At 37.5% G+C, this 23,949-nt stretch overlaps 1 protein-coding gene across 2 annotated transcripts in view; it reads right to left on the bottom strand.

Moving 5' to 3' along the window:
• RAVER2 (ribonucleoprotein, PTB binding 2) overlaps positions 1 to 23,949 on the bottom strand; it is a 137,264-nt gene that overhangs the window by 80,856 nt on the left and 32,459 nt on the right. For both annotated transcript variants that reach the window (XM_025288541.3, XM_025288540.3), the window contains exons 3-4: positions 9,377 to 9,846; positions 6,437 to 6,628 (exon numbers count right to left, since the gene is read on the bottom strand). In XM_025288541.3, coding sequence (XP_025144326.3) covers positions 6,437 to 6,628; positions 9,377 to 9,846 — 662 coding nt within the window. The remainder of the gene's footprint in view (positions 1 to 6,436; positions 6,629 to 9,376; positions 9,847 to 23,949) is intronic.

The following is a 23,949-nucleotide window of genomic DNA, read 5'->3' on the forward strand; positions in this document are numbered from 1 at the left end:
AAGAGACTGGAAGTCTTGATACCTACATAAAAGGAGTATCTGAAGGATTAGAAATGAAGGAAATCTTTGAAGAAATAATGGCCGAGAATTTTCCAGAATTAAAAAAAAAAAAAACTCAAGACCACAAAATGAAGGGGTTCCAATTACGATACAGAAAAAAACACACCTGCTCACATTTTTTTGGCATGAAATTAGGAACATCAAAGCCCTGCCCGCCCCCAACAGTAAAAGCTTCCAGTAAGGAAGAACATACCTCAAAAAAAAAAAAAAACCAAAAACCCAAAACAAAACAAGAAGCAGATTAATATCATTTTAATTCTCAATGTATCATCACTGGATTTAAGAAGGCAACAAATTAATATTTTCAAAGTGCTGCAGGAAAAAAATCTTTGAATCTAGATTTTTATATTCAGCTAAGCTATTAAATGTGGAAAAGAAATAAAAAATATTTCCAGCCATACACAGTCTCAAAAGTTTTACTACATGCATATGCTTTCTTAAAACAAGAATAAATGCATGACTTTACATGATATGTGGAAATTAAGATATGTAATACTGTAGCTAATTTGAATCATGTATACAAAAGCCAAGACCATAAAAGCAAGCAAAAACATTAAGGTTGGGAATTGAACGGCAGTCCAGTGGTTACGACTCAGTGCTTTCACTGCCATGACCTGGGTTCAATCCCTGTCAGGGAACTAAGACCCTGAAAGCTGCATGATATTATGCACCCCCTCAAAAAGAAAAAAAAAACACACAAATTAAGGCAATCTTTAAGATGTACTTTATGTATTCTCAATATGGTGGTAGGTGGAATAGAAGGAAGCAGCAGGATGGAATTTAGAATGAACTATGTGGGAAGGAAGAAAGAGATACTGATCAGCCTTGGGTGTTAATAAGCTAGGAATAATCACCCATAGGATAAAAGAAAACATGTCATTCTTAAAGCAGAAGAAAATTCTAATTTTTTCAATAGTAAATGGGAAACAAAAATAAAGGAAAAAAGTTTAAAGACAACATGACAAGTGTTAGCAAATAGATCAGAGATTCCTCAAAAAATTAAAAACAGAACTACCATATGACCCAGCAAGTCAACTTCTAGGTATTTATCCAAAGAAACAAAACACCCTAACTCAAAAAGATATATGGACCCCCATATTCATTGTTGCATTATTTACAATAACCAAGATATGAAACATCATGGAAAAAGCAAGAGAGTTCCAGAAAAACATCTATTTCTGCTTTTTGACTGTGTGGATCACAATAAACTGTGGAAAATTCTTAAAGAGATGGCCATACCAGACCACCTGACCCGCCTCTTGAGAAACTTATATGCAGGTCAGGAAGCAACAGTTAGAACTGGACATGGAACAGACTGGTTCCAAATAGGAAAAAGAGTACATCAAGGCTGTATATTGTCACCCTGCTTATTTAACTTCAATGCAGAGTACATCATGAGAAACGCTGGGCTGGAAGAAGCACAAGCTGGAATCAAGATTGCCAGGAGAAATATCAATAACCTCAAATATGCAGATGACACCACCCTTATGGCAGAAAGCGAAGAGGAACTAAAAAGCCTCTTGATGAAAGTGAAAGAGGAGAGTGAAAAAGTTGGCTTAAAGCTCAACATTCAGAAAATGAAGATAATGGCATCCGGTCCCATAACTTCATGGCAAATAGATGGGGAAACAGTGGAAACAGTGGCTGACTTTATTTTTCTGGGCTCCAAAATCACTGCAGATGGTGACTGCAGCCATGAAATTAAAAGACGCTTACTCTTTGGAAGGAAAGTTATGACAAACCTAGATAGCATATTCAAAAGCAGAGACATTACTTTGCCAACAGAGGTCCGTCTAGTCAAGGCTATGGTTTTTCCTGTGGTCATGTATGGATGTGAGAGTTGGACTGTGAAGAAAGCTGAGCACCGAAGAATTGATGCTTTTGAACTGTGGTGTTGGAGAAGACTCTTGAGAGTCCCTTGGACTGCAAGGAGATCCAACCAGTCCATTCTGAAGGAGATCAGCCCTGGGATTTCTTTGGAAGGAATGATGCTAAAGCTGAAACTCCAGTACTTTGACCACCTCATGCGAAGAACTGACTCGTTGGAAAAGACTCTGATGCTGGGAGGAATTGGGGGCAGGAGGAAAAGGCGACGACAGAGGATGAGATGGCTGGATGGCACCACCGACTCGATGGACGTGAGTCTGAGTGAACTCCGGGAGTTGGTGATAGACAGGGAGGCCTGGCATGCTGTGATTCATGGGGTCGCAAAGAGTTGGACATGACTGAGCAACTGAACTGAACTGAAGATATGAAAACAGCTTAAGTGTCCTAAAAATTGATGAATGGATAAAGAAAATGTGGTGAAAGTGAAGTCGCTCAGTCATATCCAACTCTTTGAGACCTCATGGACTATAGTCTGCCAGGCTCCTCCATCCATGGAACTTTCCAGGCAAGGATACTGGGGTGGGTTGCCATTTCCTTCTCTAGGGGATCTTCCTGACCCAGGGATCGAACCCAGGTCTCCCGCACTGCAGGCAGATTCTTTACCATCTGAGCCACCAGGGAAGCCCTGGTGAAAATGTGGTATGTATATGTATATAGACAATGGAGTATTATTCAGCCACAAAAAGAATGAAATATTGTCATTTGTAACAAAATGGATGAACTTGGAGGGCATTATGCTAAGTGAAATAAGTCAGACAGAGAAAGACTAATACTGTATGATCTCATTTATATGTGGAATCTCAAAACAAAAACAAACCAAGACCACAGATACAGAAGACAGATTGATGGCTGCCAGAGGGACTGGGGGAAGAGTGAGTGAAATGGCAAAGGGTGAAAAGTACAAACTTTAGTGTGAAGACAAGTCCTGAGAATGTAACGTGCAGCACAGCAACTCTGACTACCATTCATAACACTCTACTGCACATTTGAAGGCTTCCAAGAGACAGATCTTAAAAGTTCCCAACACAAGAAAAAAAAAAAATCTATAATTATGTGTGGTGACGGATGCTAACTAGACTTACTGAGGTGATCACTTCACAGTATATGTAAATACTGAATCATTAGATGTTCACCTAAAATCTAATATAATGCTGTATGTCAATTATATATCAAAAGAAATCTATATCAGAAGAATAGCTTTTAAAAGTTCTTAGGTAGCTATGACCTGGGGAAAAACTATTAATTATGCTAAAAGGGAATCATTAAAAAATTGAAACATAATATAAAATTTATGACACATAGGTATAGCATTAGTTACAGAAGTAAACTTATTTTAACTACATTAGGTAGGTTGAAAACAGAGGAGCTAACTACTGATATTAATAAAGATGGGAAAGAAAAAGTAAGTCCAAAGAAAGAAGAAAGAAGATTATACAGACAGGGCAAGAATAAGCAACAGATAGAAAATTCTAATAATAAACAAAAACTATTTCTTTGAAAGGCAAAACAGTCTGCAAGACTAATTGGGGGAAAAAATGCAAATAAATAAGACATACAGTTAAAAAGAAGAGATTAGACATGACACATTTAAAAAATAAAATTTTATAAATAGCTATGTGTCAGTACATTTTAAAACTCATACTAAGTGGATAAATTTGTAGACTATAATCAAATGCCACATATACCACACAGAGAAAAATAAAACTAATATATCTAATATTCACAGAAGAAACTTAAGTGGTAATCAATGATTTCCTTCTGGGAGAGACATAAGGACTAGGTCTACATGGTTTCATAGATGAGGCTCTCAAACTTTCAAAGAACAGAAAATCCCTACTACATACAAACTGATCCATGACTAGAAAGAAAAGGAGAGGTTCAGAGGAAAAGAATGATAGGTGGAATTCAAGGCAGTAGGCAGTTGGTTTTAAATGCTGCAAAGATACAATAGTGTAAAGTAATTAGCCTCCAATTAAAATAAATAAATTTATATTAAAAAATAATAATAAAATAAATGCTGCAAAGAAACCAGGCAAAGAAAGACTGAAAAGTACCTATGCGACTTGATTACAAAATTCCTGTCAATCTTAAAGAGAACAGATCACTTAATAGTAGAGGCAGAAACTACACTGCATTGGGCTGAGAAGGAAATGAGAAATGGAAAGAAAAAAAAAGGTGACTAGTGGGATCTAATTGTTCAAGAAGCTCCAATTGTGAGGAAAAAGTATTACAAAGGCCTGCATCTAGAAAGGAAAAGATTCGAGTGTGTTTATAAGCAAATGGGATGGAGGTTGTGAACAACAGATCAAGTAGAAAGTAGAGGAGGCAGATTCTTGAGGATGGGCGGGGGCATGAGCCCCTGCTTTGGTGGGAGGGCAGTAGAGCACTCCCTCCATGACAGCAATGATCTTTGTTGTGTTCACTCAGTTCAGTCGCTCAGTCATGTCCGACTCTTTGCAACCGCATGGACTGCAGCACACTGGCTTCCCTGTCCCTCACCAGCTCCTGGAGTTTACTCAAGCTCACGGTCATTGAGTCAGTGATGCCATCCAGCCATCTCATTCTCTGTCATCCCCTTCTCCTCCTGCCTTCAATCTTTTCCAGCATCAGGGTCTTTTCCAATGAGTCAGTTCTTCACATCAGGTGGCCAAAGAACTGGAGTTTCAGCCTCCAGTGAATATTCAGGACTGATTTCCTTTAGGATGGACTGGTTGGATCTCCTTGCAGTCCAAGGGACTATCAAAGTCTTCTCCAACACCACGGTTCAAAAGCATCAATTATTCTGCGCTCAGCTTTCTTTATAATCCAACTCTCACATCCATACATGACTACCAGAAAAACCATAGCTTTGACTAGATGGACCTTTGTTCACTGGTGAATCCTAAATACCTCTAGTACATCTCGTATGTACTAGTAATTAAATATGTACCAGTAAGTAATTATGGAATGAATGCTATTAAAGAGGAAAAAGAAGTAAAAAGTGGGGCACTTTTGCTCAGGGAGTGTGAGAGAAAGTAAATAAATGAGTCCAGCACATGACCTGTATATTTCTATAAAGTACCAGCCACGACCATCAGATAGAAAGAAGGACAAAGACTAGAAAAGAGTGAAGATTTGAACTAGAATGTCAGACATTTGAAGAAGCACTAAGTCACCTAGTTGTCTGTTTTTCTCCAAGAAGACAGAGTATGCTGACTGCAAAAGTGGGTGACTGGATGGATTCAGACTCAGAAACTCCGCAAATCCAATCCAACCAAGAGACAACTTGACTAAAGGCAATGAAATTGACAGTAAAAGAATGGCTGAAGTCATGAATTATGCCAGTCAAGGATATGAGGATGACAGAAGAACCTAAGAAGGGAAGGAAAAAACAAAAAGGGAGAAGACATCCAGGACCAGAGGTGAGATCAAAAAATAAGAGGAGGAGGGCAAGTGAAATGACGGTAGGGTACCAGTGAAATCTGTCATCTCTTCTGCCCGCCCTCCCTCCCCTGATTGTCCTTCTCTCTCCACTTCATTTACAAACCATTTCCAGACTAGGTGATTTCTTGTTGTCTTAACTATGATCTTGTCAATACCTTGTATATATACTTTATAAATTCCCTTTGGAATTTGTAAACTTGACCTCGCTTATCAAGTTCCACCTAAGCTGTGAGTGCTCCAGCCCTCCCTCTGCTTGTATCGAGCTACCATTTCACCACACATCTCTATACACTCAGCCTCCCTAGACCTTTTCCACTTTCAAGCATGAAAATTCATCTCCCCCTACTGCTGGAAAGGTTTTGTCACAACCAGAGGATGTCCAATCCCTCCTTCTCCCTCCTTGGGGGTGCCAGATTCAGCAAGTGAAAACAGAGGGTGCCAGATAAACAATGGATAATGCTTAATGTAAGTATGTCTCATGCAAAATCTGTATTCATCTGGCAATCCTATTCTCCACCCCCATCAACATTTCAAAATTGTACCTTAACGTTACATTCAAATGTCACCTTTGCAATTCTGAAGTCTTCCCTGGACCCTTCAAAAGTGTGTTTCTTCCTTCATTTGATCAATGGGTATTTACTATTCTAGGTGCAAGGAGTAAGAAACTGTGAAGCAGGAATAGTTGCTCCCTACAAGGAATTTTCAACCAGAGAAGTAGAGAGGGGAATAATAACAGACAGTTCCAATAAAGAAATCAGTCCAACATGCACACTTAAGAACATTTTTTGAAAAGGGGGGCATGCTGCAATCAAACCTTGCAGAACAGGAACTCAAACATTTACTGAATAAATAAAAATTTCCTCAATTCTTGAGATGAATACACTTTATAAAACACAGTTTCCTCTATTTTACTGACTCCTGGCTTGATTTGGCAGAAGTATTATTTAGTCAATTAAAAAAAGAAGAAGAATGTCTTCATGTAATAAAAATATAATGGAAGTCCAATCAATGATTAACTAGTTCAGATACTTGAATTTCTCTATGTTCTTAAAAAAGAACAACTTACCACACGTTGAGCTGCTATCAGTGCTGCTAAGGTACTTCGCCCTGGTGCTCCCGGGGCACAGAAGGAAACTTGAACTTTGCTTCCCTTGATGGTCATACCATCAGCTGCTTGTTGAACCTCTTCAGCATGCTCTGCAGTGCTATATTCAACCACTGCAAAGCCACCAACATAACTACCTTCATCCTGTGCAAGCTGATGTGATACAATTATTAAAAAGGGGATGCTAACATTTAGTTAGAATGTATTTACAAGTATATCATCTGTAAATTCAAGGACAAATGTCTCAAAGCATGATACTGGTGAAAATATTGCATTCCTTTTTTTTTTTTTTTTTCCCGAAAATAAAAGTTTACTAGTTGGGTAGGTACAGTCTTTCTAGAAGATGGGAAGATAAGTAAGATTCTGTCAAGCTTCTTTCTGCTTCTTTGAATCTCTGATTTATTTTAAAAGTCAATGTTCAAATGATCATAGTTCCTATGTATTAATATATATATATATAATTAATAATCTATAGAAAAATGTGGGGACACAACAATTGTTCTTTCTTTAAAGATGAAACCTATTGAATTTGATCATGTATCTATTTGATCAAATAGATACATTTGATCATGTATCTATACACATTATCAAGAGAACAAAAGTAGAAGGAACCATATTCAACATTTATTTCAATATTTTAGGTAGATCCCAGGAATTTGGTCAAGTATACTAAAGTAAACCTTATTTAGGAAATTGTGCCGCAGGTTTGTTAAAATACCATATGCAGGACACAACCTTTTCCTGAATGTGCCCTAAATAAACTCCTGCAATGCAGAACTGAATTTATTTCCAGTCACCCATGTGTAAGAGTGTAAAGGAAGATACTAAAGCCCTGGATCCATAAAGACTGGTACAAAGAGCAAAAATACGAAAAAAATACAACACTAAAAAGTTTCTAAGTGTTGAACATATCTGAATCATCTTAAACACATTTGTATCTAGTGATAAATGTGATCAAATTTAGCTTTGTATGTCTCCGAAATACAGAAATAGTTCAATAGAAATATCTACAAAACTTCTGTTTGGACTTTGGATCCCATAAATTGGTATACAATTCAATCATTTCTTAGTCATTTTTTAGCTTCTTTTCTCTTATTTTTGAAGCTTTTTTGTATAGTAGACCAAATTTCTGTTTTTTTCCCTTCTCATCCTTTCTTCCTTTTAAAACTGTCCTCAAATGTCTTTTCCTCCATAAAACATTCTTCCATTCACGTGGGAGAAAGGGAAAATATCTACCTCTTCCAAATATTTCTCCTACAACCTCATTCCTTTTATCCAAACCAAATCTTAAATTTAGATTTGTAAAAGCCATTAGTCCCTTTGGTCCCTTTTGATCACAAGGTAAGAAGACTGTGTCTTCCATATAGTCCATGTCAACCTACCAAATGAGAGAGCCTGAGTTTAACAGATTTACTGATAAAGGCATTTAAAGTGGCTTTATTAAGCTTTTGAAAATTTCTAAAATATTTTTATTATTCTTAGTTTACTATATAATCTTCATGCCAAATAAATTATACAATCATTTTAAGTCTTTCAAAAGAAAATATCATTACAGTTTCATAGCACTGGTAATTTTAAAGAGCAATATTTCCATTCAATATGAGAGCCATTCAAATATGCAATGGCATGACTTATGATCTATTAATAGTTAGTTTTCCATTACTTAAAAATATTTTAACAAAAGCTAAATGATCATTTACAATGATTGTAACAAATCTTTTTCTTTTTTAACCAGATGGAAAACAAGACCAGATAACCTAAGTCCCTTCTAATACCAAGGTTCATAATTCAAATACAATATGTAAAAAACAGCTTTCCCCTCATATTTGCTTCAAAGGCCTCAACTAAAGCTACAAAGAATTATGTTTGGCCACAGGATATCACTGTATAATTCTTAGTATTCAAGAACAGCATATCAGTAAGACAACTTTCAATAACTTGGCAAAGATTTGTCACAAAGTATTCTAACTTGTTGAAGCTCCACGGACACTTTCTTTGATGATTATATTGGGATTGGAGGGGCAAAAATGTAAGAAAAAGTAAGATGTAGCATTCATTTTAATTAAATAAACTATAATAAATTTCAAACTTTCTACTGCAAGAGTAGAGATTCAATATGTGTATGATAACAGAAAAATAAGGGTGAGCAGAAGAAAGATGGGAGATGAGAAGGAGCAAAGGAGGAGAGAATAAATAGAAGGAAGAAATGAAGGGAAGCGAAAGAGAAAGATTTCATCAGGTGCTATAAAAATCTGTATGGGAAGGAGCCGTATACAGTATGTATTTCTGTCTATTTGGTAGAGTTTATTCAATTTTATTCTGATAAAGTGATTGAAAATTCTTACCAATGTTGTCAGTTTTCAGAGATCTTCTCTAAATGTCTCACTTACCATGACCCCATTAAGACACAATAAAGCATTCCTTCTACACCATGTAACACTTTTCTGTTTTGCATTATCTCACTCTTCATATGGGATGTACAGTTATTTGCTTATCTATCAGTGTACTCTACAAAACTGTGAGGTATAGAGAGAATATCTTTCTATTTGTTATATTTCTGACATTTAGCAGTATGGTATCTGGCACTGAGAATGTGACAAATCAAATGTGGGTGGATGAAGTAATCAGCGCATGAATGGTCAAGAACAGATGGAAGGAGAAGGTGGATGCATTAAGTGATGGGTTTGCTAAGACATAATTATATAAAAACAATATAGTCTGGCCCATCAACAAAAAAAATCAATTTAAAATTTACCATCATATTAAAGTGTTCATTACAAACTAAAGTAGAATGAGATTATCCATGGTGATATTTACATAGGTATAATAAATATGTGAGTGCATGCCGATGCATATGTAGATATTTTCAAATATTTCAAATAATACCTTAAAAATACATACCTGGCAAAACACAGGTTTATGGATACTGGAAAAAAACTGCAACAGCTCCTCTGAATCCCTATAGTCACTAGGGAGTTTATCTATACAAAGGCACTTAGAATGAATGAGCTCTGCGGCCAGTAGATTAACATCCATCCACTGTGCAAAGACAGCTGATGCTCCCAACTGTTTACCCAATAGCTCCAATCGAGCCTTTGCAGCAAAGTCCTTTTTCATGTATTCTACAAATCCGTAGCCTTTGGAATGGCCAGTAACTTCACTGTAGACAAGAAAACATCTTTCGACATTTCCATAAGCACGAACAAGTTCTTCAAACTCTTCTAATGTAAAAGAAGTGGGCAAGTTGGTGATACATAGCAAAGCATCTGTTGGCTGGAGCTGGACTACTAAGTCTTTTCCTCGAAAAGAATATTGATGAAACATCTGAATCGCATTCTGGGCTTGTTCCCCATTCAATAAGGTAACAAAAGCTGGAAGAAGATAAAATGAATGAGTTTTCTGAGCCAGTGTTTTCAAGCTTTTTTGATCATGACCCACAGTAAGAAACAGATTTTATACCTATGCCTCAGTACACATATGTAAGTGCATTAGTCGTTAAATCATGTCTGACTCTTTGCAACCGCATGGATTGTAGCCCACCAGGCTCCTCTGTCCATGGAATTCTCCAGGCAACAATACTAGAATGGGCTGCCATTCTCTTTTCTCCAGGGGATCTTTCCAACCCAGGGATCAAACCCAGGTCTCCCGCATTGCAGGCAGATTCTTTACTCTCTGAGCCACCAGGGAAGCCCACACATATGCGTGTGTGTGTGTATATATATATATATATTTCTGAAACAAAAGTATCAGAAAGCAAAACACCTATCATGTGTAATGTATTCTGGTATTTTCTATTCTATTTCATTGTTTTTAAGTGCTGATACTCCCACTTAAACAATTTCATGACCAGTAACTCAAAAAACAGACAACTTATATTAGAAGCTACACTTCTTGTGGGAGGGGTGATGGTAGTCTTTTTAAACTACACACAGATTTGATATTTTCCATCAATAATATGTGATGCAAAATTTTATGAACAATTCTTTCTTCTCAGAGAGTTCTCAAAGGCCCTCTTTGATAATAAGAATACCTAAAATATACCTAAAAAATAGGTAATTTTTAAATTATTTAAAAATAGAATATCTAAAAGAACAAAGGCATAGCCAAAAGACACCAAAATGCCCAGAGGAAGCCAAATCTTTCTCCAATTCATGTACATGTTTCCTTAAAATAAAATTAATTACACTGAAACAATACATACACATATAATTTGTATACTGTTGGGATGAACAATATGGTATGAAAATATCACAGGATTATGATACTAGACAAGTAGCTTACCTTCAAATCTTTGTAGAACAAACCAAAGGGGGGAAAAAAATGTCCTGTCTACCTAATGAAGTTGTTGCAGCATTAAGCAACAAATAGACATGATAATTTGTAAAATCTAAAACATGATACAAATATAAAATTCTAAATCAATGAAATATCATACACACATGTGTATCTGATAAGATTTTGAGCAATATTATAAGAAAAATTTAAAACCCCAGATAAAAGAAACAACAGAGGACAAACCACAAATTAGAAACACACCGTTCTCTCAACCTTCCTCCCGCTCCCTCTTCTCGCCCTCTTTGGAACACACAGTGAAGGTGCCCATAGGAGTACCCAACTTACTCAGATGCAAAGATAGCAACATGGCAAATATGCACAGAGCAAGAGGGAAAGGATTTAAACAGCACGGACAGTCCTGCCTGCCATCTCACTCAGCCCTCTCTTCCTTAGCTGGTCTTAGTGCCCATGCGCCTCTCAGGCTGTGAGCATCTCGCCACAGTGAGTGTGATGCTAATATTTAAAGAATTACATTTTTTATTTAACATGATATCCACATACAAGGAAACTACTTATAGAGGAATAGCTAACTCTTCCAGCACTAGGGGGAAAATGGCTTTGCTGCACTTACTGAGAGATTATCTCTTGGTTTCCAATAAGCACTCATAAAGGACTTGAGTTATTTTGATTCTATGCCTTTCTTTCCTTATGCTGACATAGAACACCATTTAATGGTATTTTGCTAAAACCAGCAAACAAGTCAACTATCATTTGTAAATATTGATTATGTTCATATTTAGCTCATAAGTTCATCAGTACATATTTGATTTGACTTCTCCAGGTATCTGAAACTGTTAACCATGCCCTTCCTTAACTTCCTTAATAAAGTCCTTCCTGATTTTCTTCATACTTGCCTAAGCACTCCTCCTTCCATTTCCTTAGATATATTTTTCTCCACTCACACCTGTAAGGTAGTAATCCTTAAGGTTCCTTCCTGGCAGGAGCACACACAGTGATAGCCGGTGACTGTAACCCTGAGCCATAAATCCCTGTCTATGCCCCCTTCCCTGGGCACTCACATCCATGCCCACGTATTCATTTCTCATGTGCCAGGCTCTGTGTTAGGCACTGCAAAGGAGGGGGTCAACAAAACAAGATCCTTTTCAACAAGGACCCCACAATCCAGTAGACGATGGTAGATTAGACAGAGAGTTACAAGCGTGATTGGAGAAGGCAATGGCACCCCACTCCAGTACTCTCGCCTGGAAAATCCCATGGATGGAGGAGCCTGGTGGGCTGCAGTCCATGGGGTCGCTAAGAGTCTGACACGACTGGCCGATTTCACTTTCACTTTTCACTTTCATGCACTGGAGAAGGAAATGGCAACCCACTCCAATGTTCTTGCCTGGAGAATCCCAGGGACGGAGGAGCCTGGTGGGCTTCCGTCTTTGAAGTCGCAGAGTCGGACACGGCTGAAGCGACTTAGCAGCAGCAGCAGCAGCACTACAACTGTGATATTACCAACAAGTATGGGGGGCTATGAAAGCAATTAAATAGAGCAAAATGGCTAGTCTGGGGACTCAGAGAAAACCTCTTATTCTCTTGTCAACTCTCAAAACTACATTTCTAGTCTTTTAGTTCTATATATATTCACATGCTGATTGACACATGATCAAACATAACTCATGATCTTCATCCTCTCCGTTCCTCTAAAATCTCAACATGGCTCAGCTTCCTTCATTCTCTGTCTTAGCTGCTAGCATCACACTCACAAGAGAGAAACCTGGGAATTACCTGAGACCCTATCTGCTTTACCCCTCACTTAAAGGAATCCTCAAAGTTTACCCTCCAAACAGGTCTTAGATCCATCCTCTTTCCTTCATTCTTCTAGCTTGCTTTTCTTCAATGACAATAAAGCAAACTCTCAAAAATGAGAGTTTAATTGTGTCTGTCTACTGCCTAAAATGCAATGATTCAGTATGAAAAATGAAGCCAAGACCCAGCGTAGTTATCATGCCCTACCAGGCCCTTTTGATCTGACGCCAGCCTCATTAACTGTCCAACTTCCCTTCCCCACCACACTTCTTTATTCTCCACCAACACTGAGTTGCTTGTAGTTCCCTAGGTATCACCTTGTTCAAGCATCTATACACGTCATTCCCTTGCCTACAAGATCTCTCCCTATCTTCAGCCACTCAAATCTTTTAGTTGCCTTTCAAAGTCAGCCCAGGGGTTAATGTATCATGATCTCCAGGAAGCATTCTCTGATACTGTCTTCCAGTTACTTAATACTTGTTTTACTACCCCTCTGTATTTTGAACATTGACTGGATTATTGCACATATCACAATGTATTATAACCTTTGTTTAGACGTCTGCTATCCTATCAACTGTGAGATCCCTAAACTGCTATGGAATATATCTCCATCTGCTATCATACTGTCAGACACACAGTGGAGCCTGTGTGTCAGCTGAATGGATGAATGTATACATGCATAGATTAACTAGTACATTTTAAAACTGACAACTTCTCATTTTCCTTTTCTTAGGTATCTGCATTTGCTCAACCCAAATAAGATATTTTGTAGTAGAATTTATATAACATGATGAAGCAAATTTAAAACTCCAGGCAGTAGGGAAAAGAGGTCATTGATTCTCTTCTATAGTTTCTTCCATTTCTTTTCAAGTCCACAAAGTCTCTAAAAAAAAAAAAGTCCAACTTTTTTCACATTGACTCTGTGGAAGTGGAAGGTGTCACCCTACAGAGAAAACACTATAACACATTTGGAAATTAGTTCTGTTTCCATTTTCCTACCAAAATTTTAAGATTCAACATTGGTCCCAATCCTTTCACAAGTCACAATTTTATTTATCCTTTGCCATGGCTGCTCTATTAGTTAAATTTATTATTTGCACAAATTTGATGGCAAGTATGCAAAAACTTATTCTCTAATGCTCAGTTCAGTTGCTCAGTCGTGTCCAACTCTTTGCAACCCCATGAATCGCAGCACGCCAGGCCTCCTTGTCCATCACCAACTCCCGGAGTCTACCCAAACTCACGTCCATTGAGTCGGTGATGCCATCCAACCATCTCATCCTCTGTCGTCCTCTTCTCCTCCCGCCTGTAATCTTTCCCAGCATCAGGGTCCTTTCCAATGAGTCAGCTCTTTGTATCAGGTGGCCAAAGTATTGGAGTTTCAGCTTCAACATCAGTCCTTCCAATGAACACCCAGGACTGATCTCCTTTAGGATGGACTGGTTGGATCTCCTTGCAGTCCAAGGGACTCTCAAGAGTCTTCTCCAACACCACAGTTTCAAAGCATCAATTCTTCGGTGCTCAGCTTTCTTCACAGTCCAACTCTCACATCCATACATGACTACTGGAAAAACCATAGCCTTGACTAGATGAACCTTTGTTGACAAAGTAATGTCTCTGCTTTTGAATATGCTGTCTAGGTTGGTCATAACTTTTCTTCCAAGGAGTAAGCGTCTTTTAATTTCATGGCTGCAATCACCATCTGCAGTGATTTTGGAGCCCCAAAAATAAAGTCAGCCACTGTTTCCCCATCTATTTGCCATGAAGAGATGGGACCAGATGCCATGATCTTAGTTTTCTGAATGTTGAGCTTTAGGCCAACTTTTTCACTCTCCAGTTTCATTAAGAGGCTCTTTAGTTCTTCACTTTCTGCCATAAGGGTGGTATCATCTGTATATCTGAGGTTATTGATATTTCTCCCGGCAATCTTGATTCCAGCTTGTGCTTCTTCCAGTCCAGCATTTCTCCTGATGTACTCTGCATATAAGTTAAATAAGCAGGGTGACAATATACAGCCTTGACATACTCCTTTTCCTATTTGGAACCAGTCTGTTGTTCCATGTCCAGTTCTAACTGTTGCTTCCTGACCTGCATACAGGTTTCTCAAGAGGTAGGTCAGGTGGTCTGGTATTCCCATCTCTTTCAGAATTTTCCAGTTTCTTGTGATCCACACAGTCAAAGGCTTTGGCATAGTCAATAAAGCAGAAATAGATATTTTTTCTGGAATTCTCTTGCTTTTTCAATGATCCAGCAGATGTTGGCAATTTGATCTCTCGTTCCTCTGCCTTTTCTAGAACCAGCTTAAACATCTGATGTATCCTATTCTAAAACAATTATTTCTTCTTATCTACAACAGAAAGCTCAGATTTTAAGGTTTATAACTGCAGCCACTTTTATTAAACTATTATTATCTGTTTCCTCAAACACCACCATAGGTAATGTAATTCAAGGCAATGTCATTTAATATAACTACTGAGCTTCTTCCCTGTATTATTCTAGTGGATGATTCAGGCTTTGTAGTATACATCTGTAACTTAACAGTTACCATCAAATGATATTGATCTTTCTGCATACAGTCCAAAAACTTTACAACAGCGTACTTCTATTCCTCCCCTCTCAGTCTTTGTATTGTTGTCATGCATTTTATTTCTACAGGTGTTATAACCTCCACAACAGTGTTATTATTTTTACTTTAAACCATTTAAAGAGAACCAAATATTAACAAAACAGTTTTTATACACACACAGAAAACATCTGATATTCTTCATTTTTGTGTGTAGATCCAGATTTCCATCTAGCACCATTTTCTCCCTGCTTAAAGGACTTCTTTAAATACTTCTTATAAAGCAGGTCTGATGATAATTAATTCTTTCAGCTTTTATATGATTAAAAAATATCTTTATTCATCCTTACTTTTAAAGTATATTTTTGGTGGGTAAATAATTCCATGGGATTTTTTTGATGTATAAATCACAAATAACATTATATTAGTTTCAGGTGTTTAATAATTCAATATTTGTTCATATTGTGAAATAAGTCTAGTTAACATCCATCACTACACATAATTACAAAAATTCAGGGGAAAGGGATGAGAATTTTTAAGATCTACTTCCTTAACAACTTTCAAATATACACTACAGTACTGTTATTTGAAGTAATCCTGCTATACATTATATCCCCATGACTTATTTTATATGGAAATTTGTACTTTATGACTTTCCTCACCCATTTCACCCCATCCCTAGCCTCTGGCTGTGTCTATGAGCTCAGGGTTTTTTGGTTTTGTTCTAGATTTAACCTATAAGTGAGGTCACACAGTATTCGTATTTCTCTGACTTACTGCACTTAGCATAATGCTCTCAAGGCCCATCCATGTTATCACAAATGGTAAGATTCCATTCTTTTTTAAGGCTGAATAATATTCCATTGTCTATGCATATATGCCATCTTCCTTATCCATCTATCAGTAACCACTTAGGGAGTTGCCATATCTTGTCTGTAGTAAATAACACTGCAATGAGCATAGGGGTTTCTATATTTTTTGAAATAATGTTTTTAATTCCTTCAAATTAATATCCCAAAGTGGAAATGCTGGACAATATGGTAGTTTCATTTTTAATTTTTTAAAGGACCTCCATTCTGTTTCCCATAGTGACTGTATCAATTTCCATTCCCACCAACAATGTCCAAGGGTTTCCTTTACTCCTTCTCTCCAACACTTTGTCTTGCTTTTTTGATAACAGTATATTCTAACAGGTGTGAGGTGATATATCACTGTGGTTTTGATTTTCATTTCCCTGATGACAATATGCCAGCAAATTTGGAAAACTCAGCAGTGGCCACAGGACTGGAAAAGGTCAGTTTTCATTCCAATCCCAAAGAAAGGCAATGCCAAAGAATGCTCAAACTACTGCACAATTGCACTCATCTCATACACTAATAAAGTCATGCTCAAAATTCTCCAGGCCAGGCTTCAGCAATATGTGAACTGTGAACTTCCTGATGTTCAAGCTAGTTTTAGAAAAGGCAGAGGAACCAGAGATCAAATTGCCAACATCCGCTGGATCATCGAAAAAGCAAGAGAGTTCCAGAAAAACATCTATTTCTGCTTTATTGACTATGCCAAAGCCTTTGACTGTGTGGATCACAAGAAACTGTGGAAACTTCTGAAAGAGATGGGAATACCAGACCACCTGACCTGCCTCTTGAGAAATCTGTATGCAGGTCAGGAAGCAACAGTTAGAACTGGACATGGAACAACAGACTGGTTCCAAATAGGAAAAGGAGTATGTCAAGGCTGTATATTGTCACCCTGTTTATTTAACTTATATGCAGAGTACATCAGGAGAAACGCTGGACTGGAAGAAGCACAAGCTGGAATCAAGATTGCCAGGAGAAATATAAATAACCTCAGATATGCAGATGACACCACCCTTATGGCAGAAAGTGAAGAGAACTAAAAAGCCTCTTGATGAAAGTGAAAACGGAAAGTGAAAAAGTTGGCTTAAAGCTCAACATTCAGAAAACGAAGATCATGGCATCCGGTCCCATCACTTCATGGCAAATAGATGGGGAAACAGTGTCAGACTTTTTTTGGGGGGGGGCTCCAAAATCACTGCAGATGGTGACTGCAGCCATGAAATTAAAAGACACTTACTCCTTGGAAGGAAAGTCATGACCAACCTAGATGGCATATTCAAATGCAGAGACATTACTTTGCCAACAAAGCTTAGTCTAGTCAAGGCTATGGTTTTTCCTGTGGTCATGTATGGATGTGGGAGTTGGACTGTGAAGAAGGCTGAGCGCCAAAGAATTGATGCTTTTGAACTGTGGTGTTGGAGAAGACTCTTGAGAGTCCCTTGGACTGCAAGGGGATCCAACCAGTCCATTCTAGAGGAGATCAGCCCTCGGATTTCTTTGGAAGGAATGATGCTAAAGCTGAAACTCCAGTACTTTGGCCACGTCATGCGAAGAGTTGACTCATTGGAAAAGACTCTGATGCTGGGAAGGATTGGGGGCAGGAGGAGAAGGGGATGACAGAGGATGAGATGGCTGGATGGCATCACTGACTCGATGGACGTGAGTCTGGGTGAACTCCGGGAGTTGGTGATGGACAGGGAGGCCTGGCGTGCTGCGATTCATGGGGTTGCAAAGAGTCGGACATGACTGAGCGACTGAACTGACTGACTGAACTGATGATTAGTGATATTGAACACCTCTCCATGAATCTGTTGCCCACCTGTATGCCTAATTTGGAAAAATGTCTCTTTAGATATCCTCTGCCAGGTTTTTAATTAGATTATTCTTTTGGTATTGAGTTGTATGAGTTCTTTATGTATTATGGATATTAGCTCCTTATCAGATATAATTTGCAAATATTTTCTCCCATTAAGTAGAGTGGTGGTGGTGCTATGCTAGTCACTTAGTCATATCCGACTCTTTGTGACCCCATGGACTGCAGCATGCCAGATTCCCTGGCTTTCATCATCTCTCAGAGTTTGCTCAAACTCATGTCCACTGAGTCAGTGATGCTATCCAACCATCTCATCCTGTCACCCCCTTTTACCCCGGCCCTCAATCTTTCCCAGCATCAGGGTCTTTTCCAACGAGTTGGCTCTTCACATCAGGTGGCCAAAGTATTAGAGCTTCAGCTTGATTCATCAGTCCTTCCAATGAATATTCAGGGTTGATTTCCTTTAAGATTCAGTAGTATGGACAATGTTAATTCTTCCAGTCCATGACCATGGAATACCTTCTGTTATTTGTCACTTCTTCAGTATCTTTCATAAGTGTCTTATTAAGTGATCTTTTTTTGATCTTTTTTCTTTCAGCAAAGAAAGATGTTGCCCCATGGTCTTCTCATTTGTATTGTTTCCAATAAATATGTAGTCATATTTATATTTTTCCATCTAAACATAACATGTCCTTGGTGGGGAGAGCTGTTTTTAAGATTTTCTCTTTATCACTAATTACAAGTAAGTTGATTACAAATGTACCTTATTGTAGGTTTTTCACGTTTTATGCTTAAGGTTGGTTAAGCTTTGAGGATCTCTGGGTTCAGGCCAAATCTGGAAAATTTTCAGCTAGTAATTCTTTAACTGTCTTTTCTGTATTATTTTCTCTCTCATACAGAGACTCCATTACTCCAATACTAGGGCTTTGAAGTTGGCCATAGTTCATGGATAACTCTGTTCATGTTTTACAGTTCTTTTTTCCTGTTTCATTTTGGCTGTTTCCATGTATTCACATTCACTAATCTGTTCCTCTGCAATGTCTACTCTGCTGTGAATCCTATTTACCCATCTCGTTTTTTCATCCCAGAAACTGTAGTTTGCATTTCTAAAAGTGTGAATTAAGTATACTTAACATCTTCCATCCTATATTTAATATGTTCAATTTTTACTATAAATTCTTGTATATATGAAACACAGTTATAAACTGTTTTAATATATCTATTTCAATCCCAGGTCAGTTTTGATTGATTTCTCATTATGGGCTGTACTTTTCTGCTTCTTTGCCATATCTGGTCATTTTTAATTGGATACCAGACACTAAATTTCTACCTTGTTGGGTACTGGATGTTTTTATATTCAAGCAAATATTCTTGAGGTTTTTTTCTGGGTCGTGGTTATCAGGAATGAGCTTGATCCTTACAGGTCTCACTTTAAAATTTTTAGCATTGTTAGTCTAGAGTTAATTTTCTCCACTTGAAACAAAACATTTTTGAATACTCCTTCTGATCAACCATGAATCATGATGTCTATCATCCTAGCTGGTAGGAATAGCACCATTCCTGGCTAAAAGTGAGCTGTAAAGCCTTTGTCAATATTTTTAACATTAAAGTTGAACATAACTTACAAACCCAATAATTCACTTGTGGAGAAACCACTGCAATGTCTATCAAAAGAAAGTAAAAGCATACTCATTGCAGTATTTTTTGAAATGCTGGAAAAGTTAAAGCTTCCTAAATGCCTGTTAGTACTGAACAGATTTATCAGTGGTGATAAATTCACAGGACAGAATAATATGTAGTAGTTTAAATCAATGAACTAAAGCTATATGTACAATGCCACATCTGGTCATTTAGTTGCTAAATGAAAAATATAGGAGAATACCATTTATGTTGTTTAAAAAACACCAAGTACAATACTGTTAACTTTACATATAGTAGAATTTCAGACATTAGTTGGGATGCTTTGATAAGAAACCACTTCACAATTTCAAAGACTTAACAAAACAGAAGGGTTTCTCCTCCTTGTTCATCATGCATATCCCACCCTGAAAGGAAGGAAGGAGGCTTTGCTCATAGCCACTCTGGGACTGTTTAAAGAGGACATACAACCTTCCTCAATCACTTTAGCAAGTTGCACGGTGAGCAGTCAATCACATGCGAGCTCTGAAATCTTCTACCTGGAGGGGATACATGTCACTTTCACTGCACTTCATTCATCGAAAGCCAAATCACATGTCCACTGGTAACTTCAAAGAGAGACAGGGAAGCACTATTTACCCTATGACAGGAACAAAAAGAATCTGCAAACAGCTCTAATAACTACCACAATGGAATGGCACAGATGGAAAGTGTGCACCAAATTTTTTAGTGCTTGCCCTTTGGCAAGGAGGGATGGAGGGAATGGAGTCAAAGAGAGGTAAAAACTTGATTTCATTTTTAACTGTAGTGTTCTTTTCTGTATTTCTAAGTCACAAAAAACAAATGCAGAATTTCTTATCATACTATCAGAGGTATTCACTTAATAGTACTACATTAGGGATCTAGCATCTATATAATATTTTAATAACAAAAATACTTCAAAGTCTTTTTAAATTGAAGTATAATCAACACATAAAATTAGTTTCAAGTATCTAACATAATAGGGTTCCCCATGGCTCAAAGGTAAAGAATCCATCTGCAATGCAGGAGCTACAGGGTCAAATCCTGGTTCAGGAAGATCCCCTGGGGCAGAGCACAGCAACCCACTCCAGTATTCTTGCCTGGAGAATCCCATGGACAGAGGAGCCTGGTGGGCTACAGTCCATAGGGTTGCAAAGAGTCTCCTGCATCTCCTGCATTGAAAGCAGGAACTCCTGCATCGCTTTAGGGTAGCCCCAATGCAGGGGACACAGGTTCAATCCCTGCTTGGGGAATTAACATCCCACATGCTTTGGGGCAACTAAGCACTGGGATCCCATGCACTGCAACTAGAGAAGACTCCATGTGCTGTAACTAGAGAAAGCCTAAACTGCAGTGAAGACCCAATGCAGCCAGAAAAAAAAAACAAAAACAAAAAACAAAAAAAAAAAACCCTGCTAATTTGGGAGTCAGTATCACAACTTAGAGGCTAAATACCCGCCTCCCACACACACACACACACACACATGATAGTTATATCATCCTTCAGACATTAGTATCACGACTTAGCGACTAAATACCCCCCTCACACACACACACACACACACATATGATAGTTATATCATCCTTCAGACATTAGTATCACGACTTAAGAGACTAAATACCCCCCTCCCACACACACACACACACATAATGGTTATATCATCCTTCAGACATTTCTTTACTTTTTTGTCATCTCAAAGAGATGTTTTTAAATATTTACATTTCATATGTACACAGAGAAAATAATCTAATTTAGGTTTTTAATCTCAGATATAACACATGCAGAAAAATTAAACAATTTTCCCAATTTGTATAACTAAAGGTCAAATTACATAATTTATTCACTAAGTCCAATAATATATTATTAAAAATGAACAATACTAAGCAAATTCAAAACACTGATTAAAATGTTATAATATTAGGACATTCATTATAAAACTTCATAAAGCTCTGGCAATATTATAAATATTTTTTAAAAACCTACAAAAATTCCATTTTTTGCCTAAGTTTTTATTGAGGTATAGTTGGAGATGACTCTTGAGAGTCCCTTGGACTGCAAGGAGATCCAACCAGTCCATTCTGAAGGAGATCAGCCCTGGGATTTCTTTGAAAGGTATGATGCTAAAGCTGAAACTCCAGTACTTTGGCCACCTCATGCGAAGAGTTGACTCACTGGAAAAGACTCTGATGCTGGGAGGGATTGGGGGCAGGAGGAGAAGGGGACAAGAGAGGATGAGATGGCTGGATGGCATCACTGACTCGATGGACGTGAGCCTGAGTGAACTCCGGGAGTTGGTGATGGACAGGGAGGCCTGGCGTGCTGCGATTCATGGGGTCGCAAAGAGTCGGACACGACTGAACGACTGATCTGATCTGATAGTTGATTTACAATATTGTATCATTTTAGGTGTATGTCAGTGATTCAAATGTTCACAGATTATATTCCATTTAAATTATTATAAAATATTGGCTACTTCCCTGTGCCGTACAATGTATCTTTATAGCTTATTTTATGTGTAATAGTTTGTACCTCTTAATCCTCTACCCTTATCTTGCCCTTCCCTGTTTCCTCTCCACACTGGTAACCACTAGTTTGTTCTCAATATCTGTGAGTCTGTTTCTGCTTTGTCATATTCATTTGTTTTAGCTTTAGATTCCACATATAAGCAATAACATACAGTATTTATCTTTCTCTGTCTGACTATTTCACTAAGCATAAGACCCTGCAGGTCTATCCATGTTGCTGCAAAAGGCAAAATTTCATTTTTTTCTTTATGGCTGAATGGTATTGCATTGTGTGTGTGTATATACATATGTGTGCGTGTGTGTGTGTGTATACCACCTCTTCTTTATCTATTAATCTGTTGATGGATGCTTAGGTTGCCTCATACTTGGCTACTGTAAATAGCACTGATATGAACACTGGGGTGCATGTATCTTTTTGAATTAGTGTTTTCACTTTATCTAGCCAGGAGTGGAGTTGCTAATCATATGGTAGCTCAATTTTTAGTTTTATGAGGAACCTCCACACTGTTTTCCAGAGGCTGCACCAATTTACATTGGTGTAAATCCAAATCCCCAACACTGTATGAGAGTGCCTTTTCATCATATTTTTTTGGGTTGTTTTTTTTTAAAAATAATAGTCATATTGACAAGGGTGAGGTGATATTTTATTGTGGTTTTGATTTGTAGTTCTCTGAAGATTAGCAATGCTAAGCATCTTTTCACTTGCCTCTTGGCCACCTGTATGTCTCCCTTGGAAAAATGTCTATTCAGGTCTTCTGCCCATTTTAATTGGATTGTTTAGTTTTTTTGATATTGAGTTGTATGAGCTGTTTATATATTTTGAATATTAACCACCTATCAGTCATACCATTTTCAAATATTTCTCCCATTCGGTAGGTTGTCTTTTCATTTTATCAATGGTTTCCTCACTATGCAAAAGCTTTTAAGTTTAATTAGGTCCCATTTGTTTATTTTTGCTTTTGCTTCCTTTGCTTTAGGAGGGATAGCCAAAAAAAATATTGCTACGGGATTTAGATCAAAGAATGTTCTGCCTATGTTGTCTTCTAGGATCTTATGGTTTCCAGTCTTACATTTAGATTTTTAATCCATTTTGAGTTTAATTCTTTATATGGTATGAGAAAATGCTCTAATTTCATTCTTTTACAAGAACTGTTCAGTTTTCTGAGCATCATTTCTTGAAGAGACTGTATCAAATTCATTGATGAGTTTTTGGTGGCATCTTTAGAAATCTCGATGTATAACATGTGTCATCTGTTTTACTTCTCCCTTTCTAACTTGGGTTTTTCTTCTTTTTATTGTCTGACTGCTGTGGCTAAGACTTCCAATACCATGTTGGACAAAAATGGCAATAGTGGGCATCCTTGCCTTGGTCTTGATCTTAGAGGAAATGCTTTCAGCTTTTCACCACTAAATATGATGTTAGCCATGGCTTATCAGATGGCCTTTATTATTTTGAAGTCTGTTCCCTCTTTGTTGAGGGTTTTACCCACTTTGTTGAGAGTTTTAACCATAAATGGATGCTGAATTTTGTCAAAAACTTTTTCTGCATATTTAGATGGTCATGATTTTTATTCCTCAATTTAATATATTTATCATATTAATTTGCAGATTTTGAACTATGCATCCCCAAAATAAGCCCTGCTTGCTCATGCTATATGATCTTTTCAATGTATTGCTGATTTCAGTTTGCTGATATTTTGTTGAGGATTTTTACATCCATGTTCATCAGTCATACTGACTTGTAGTTTTCAATTTTTGTGGTATCTTTGGTTTTGTTATCAGGGTGATGCTGCCCTTGTAGAATAAGTTCAGAAATATTCATTCCTCTGTAATTTTTTTTCAGTAGTTTGAGAAGGATACATGTTAACTCTTCTCCAAACATTTAATAGAAAATACCTGTGAACCCATCCAAACTGGTGCTTTGGATTCTACTTGTGTGTAAAACTGTGAAAGTGAAAGTGTCTCA

This window comes from Bubalus bubalis, chromosome 6 (genome assembly GCF_019923935.1).
Source record: "Bubalus bubalis isolate 160015118507 breed Murrah chromosome 6, NDDB_SH_1, whole genome shotgun sequence".
NCBI lineage: Eukaryota > Metazoa > Chordata > Mammalia > Artiodactyla > Bovidae > Bubalus > Bubalus bubalis.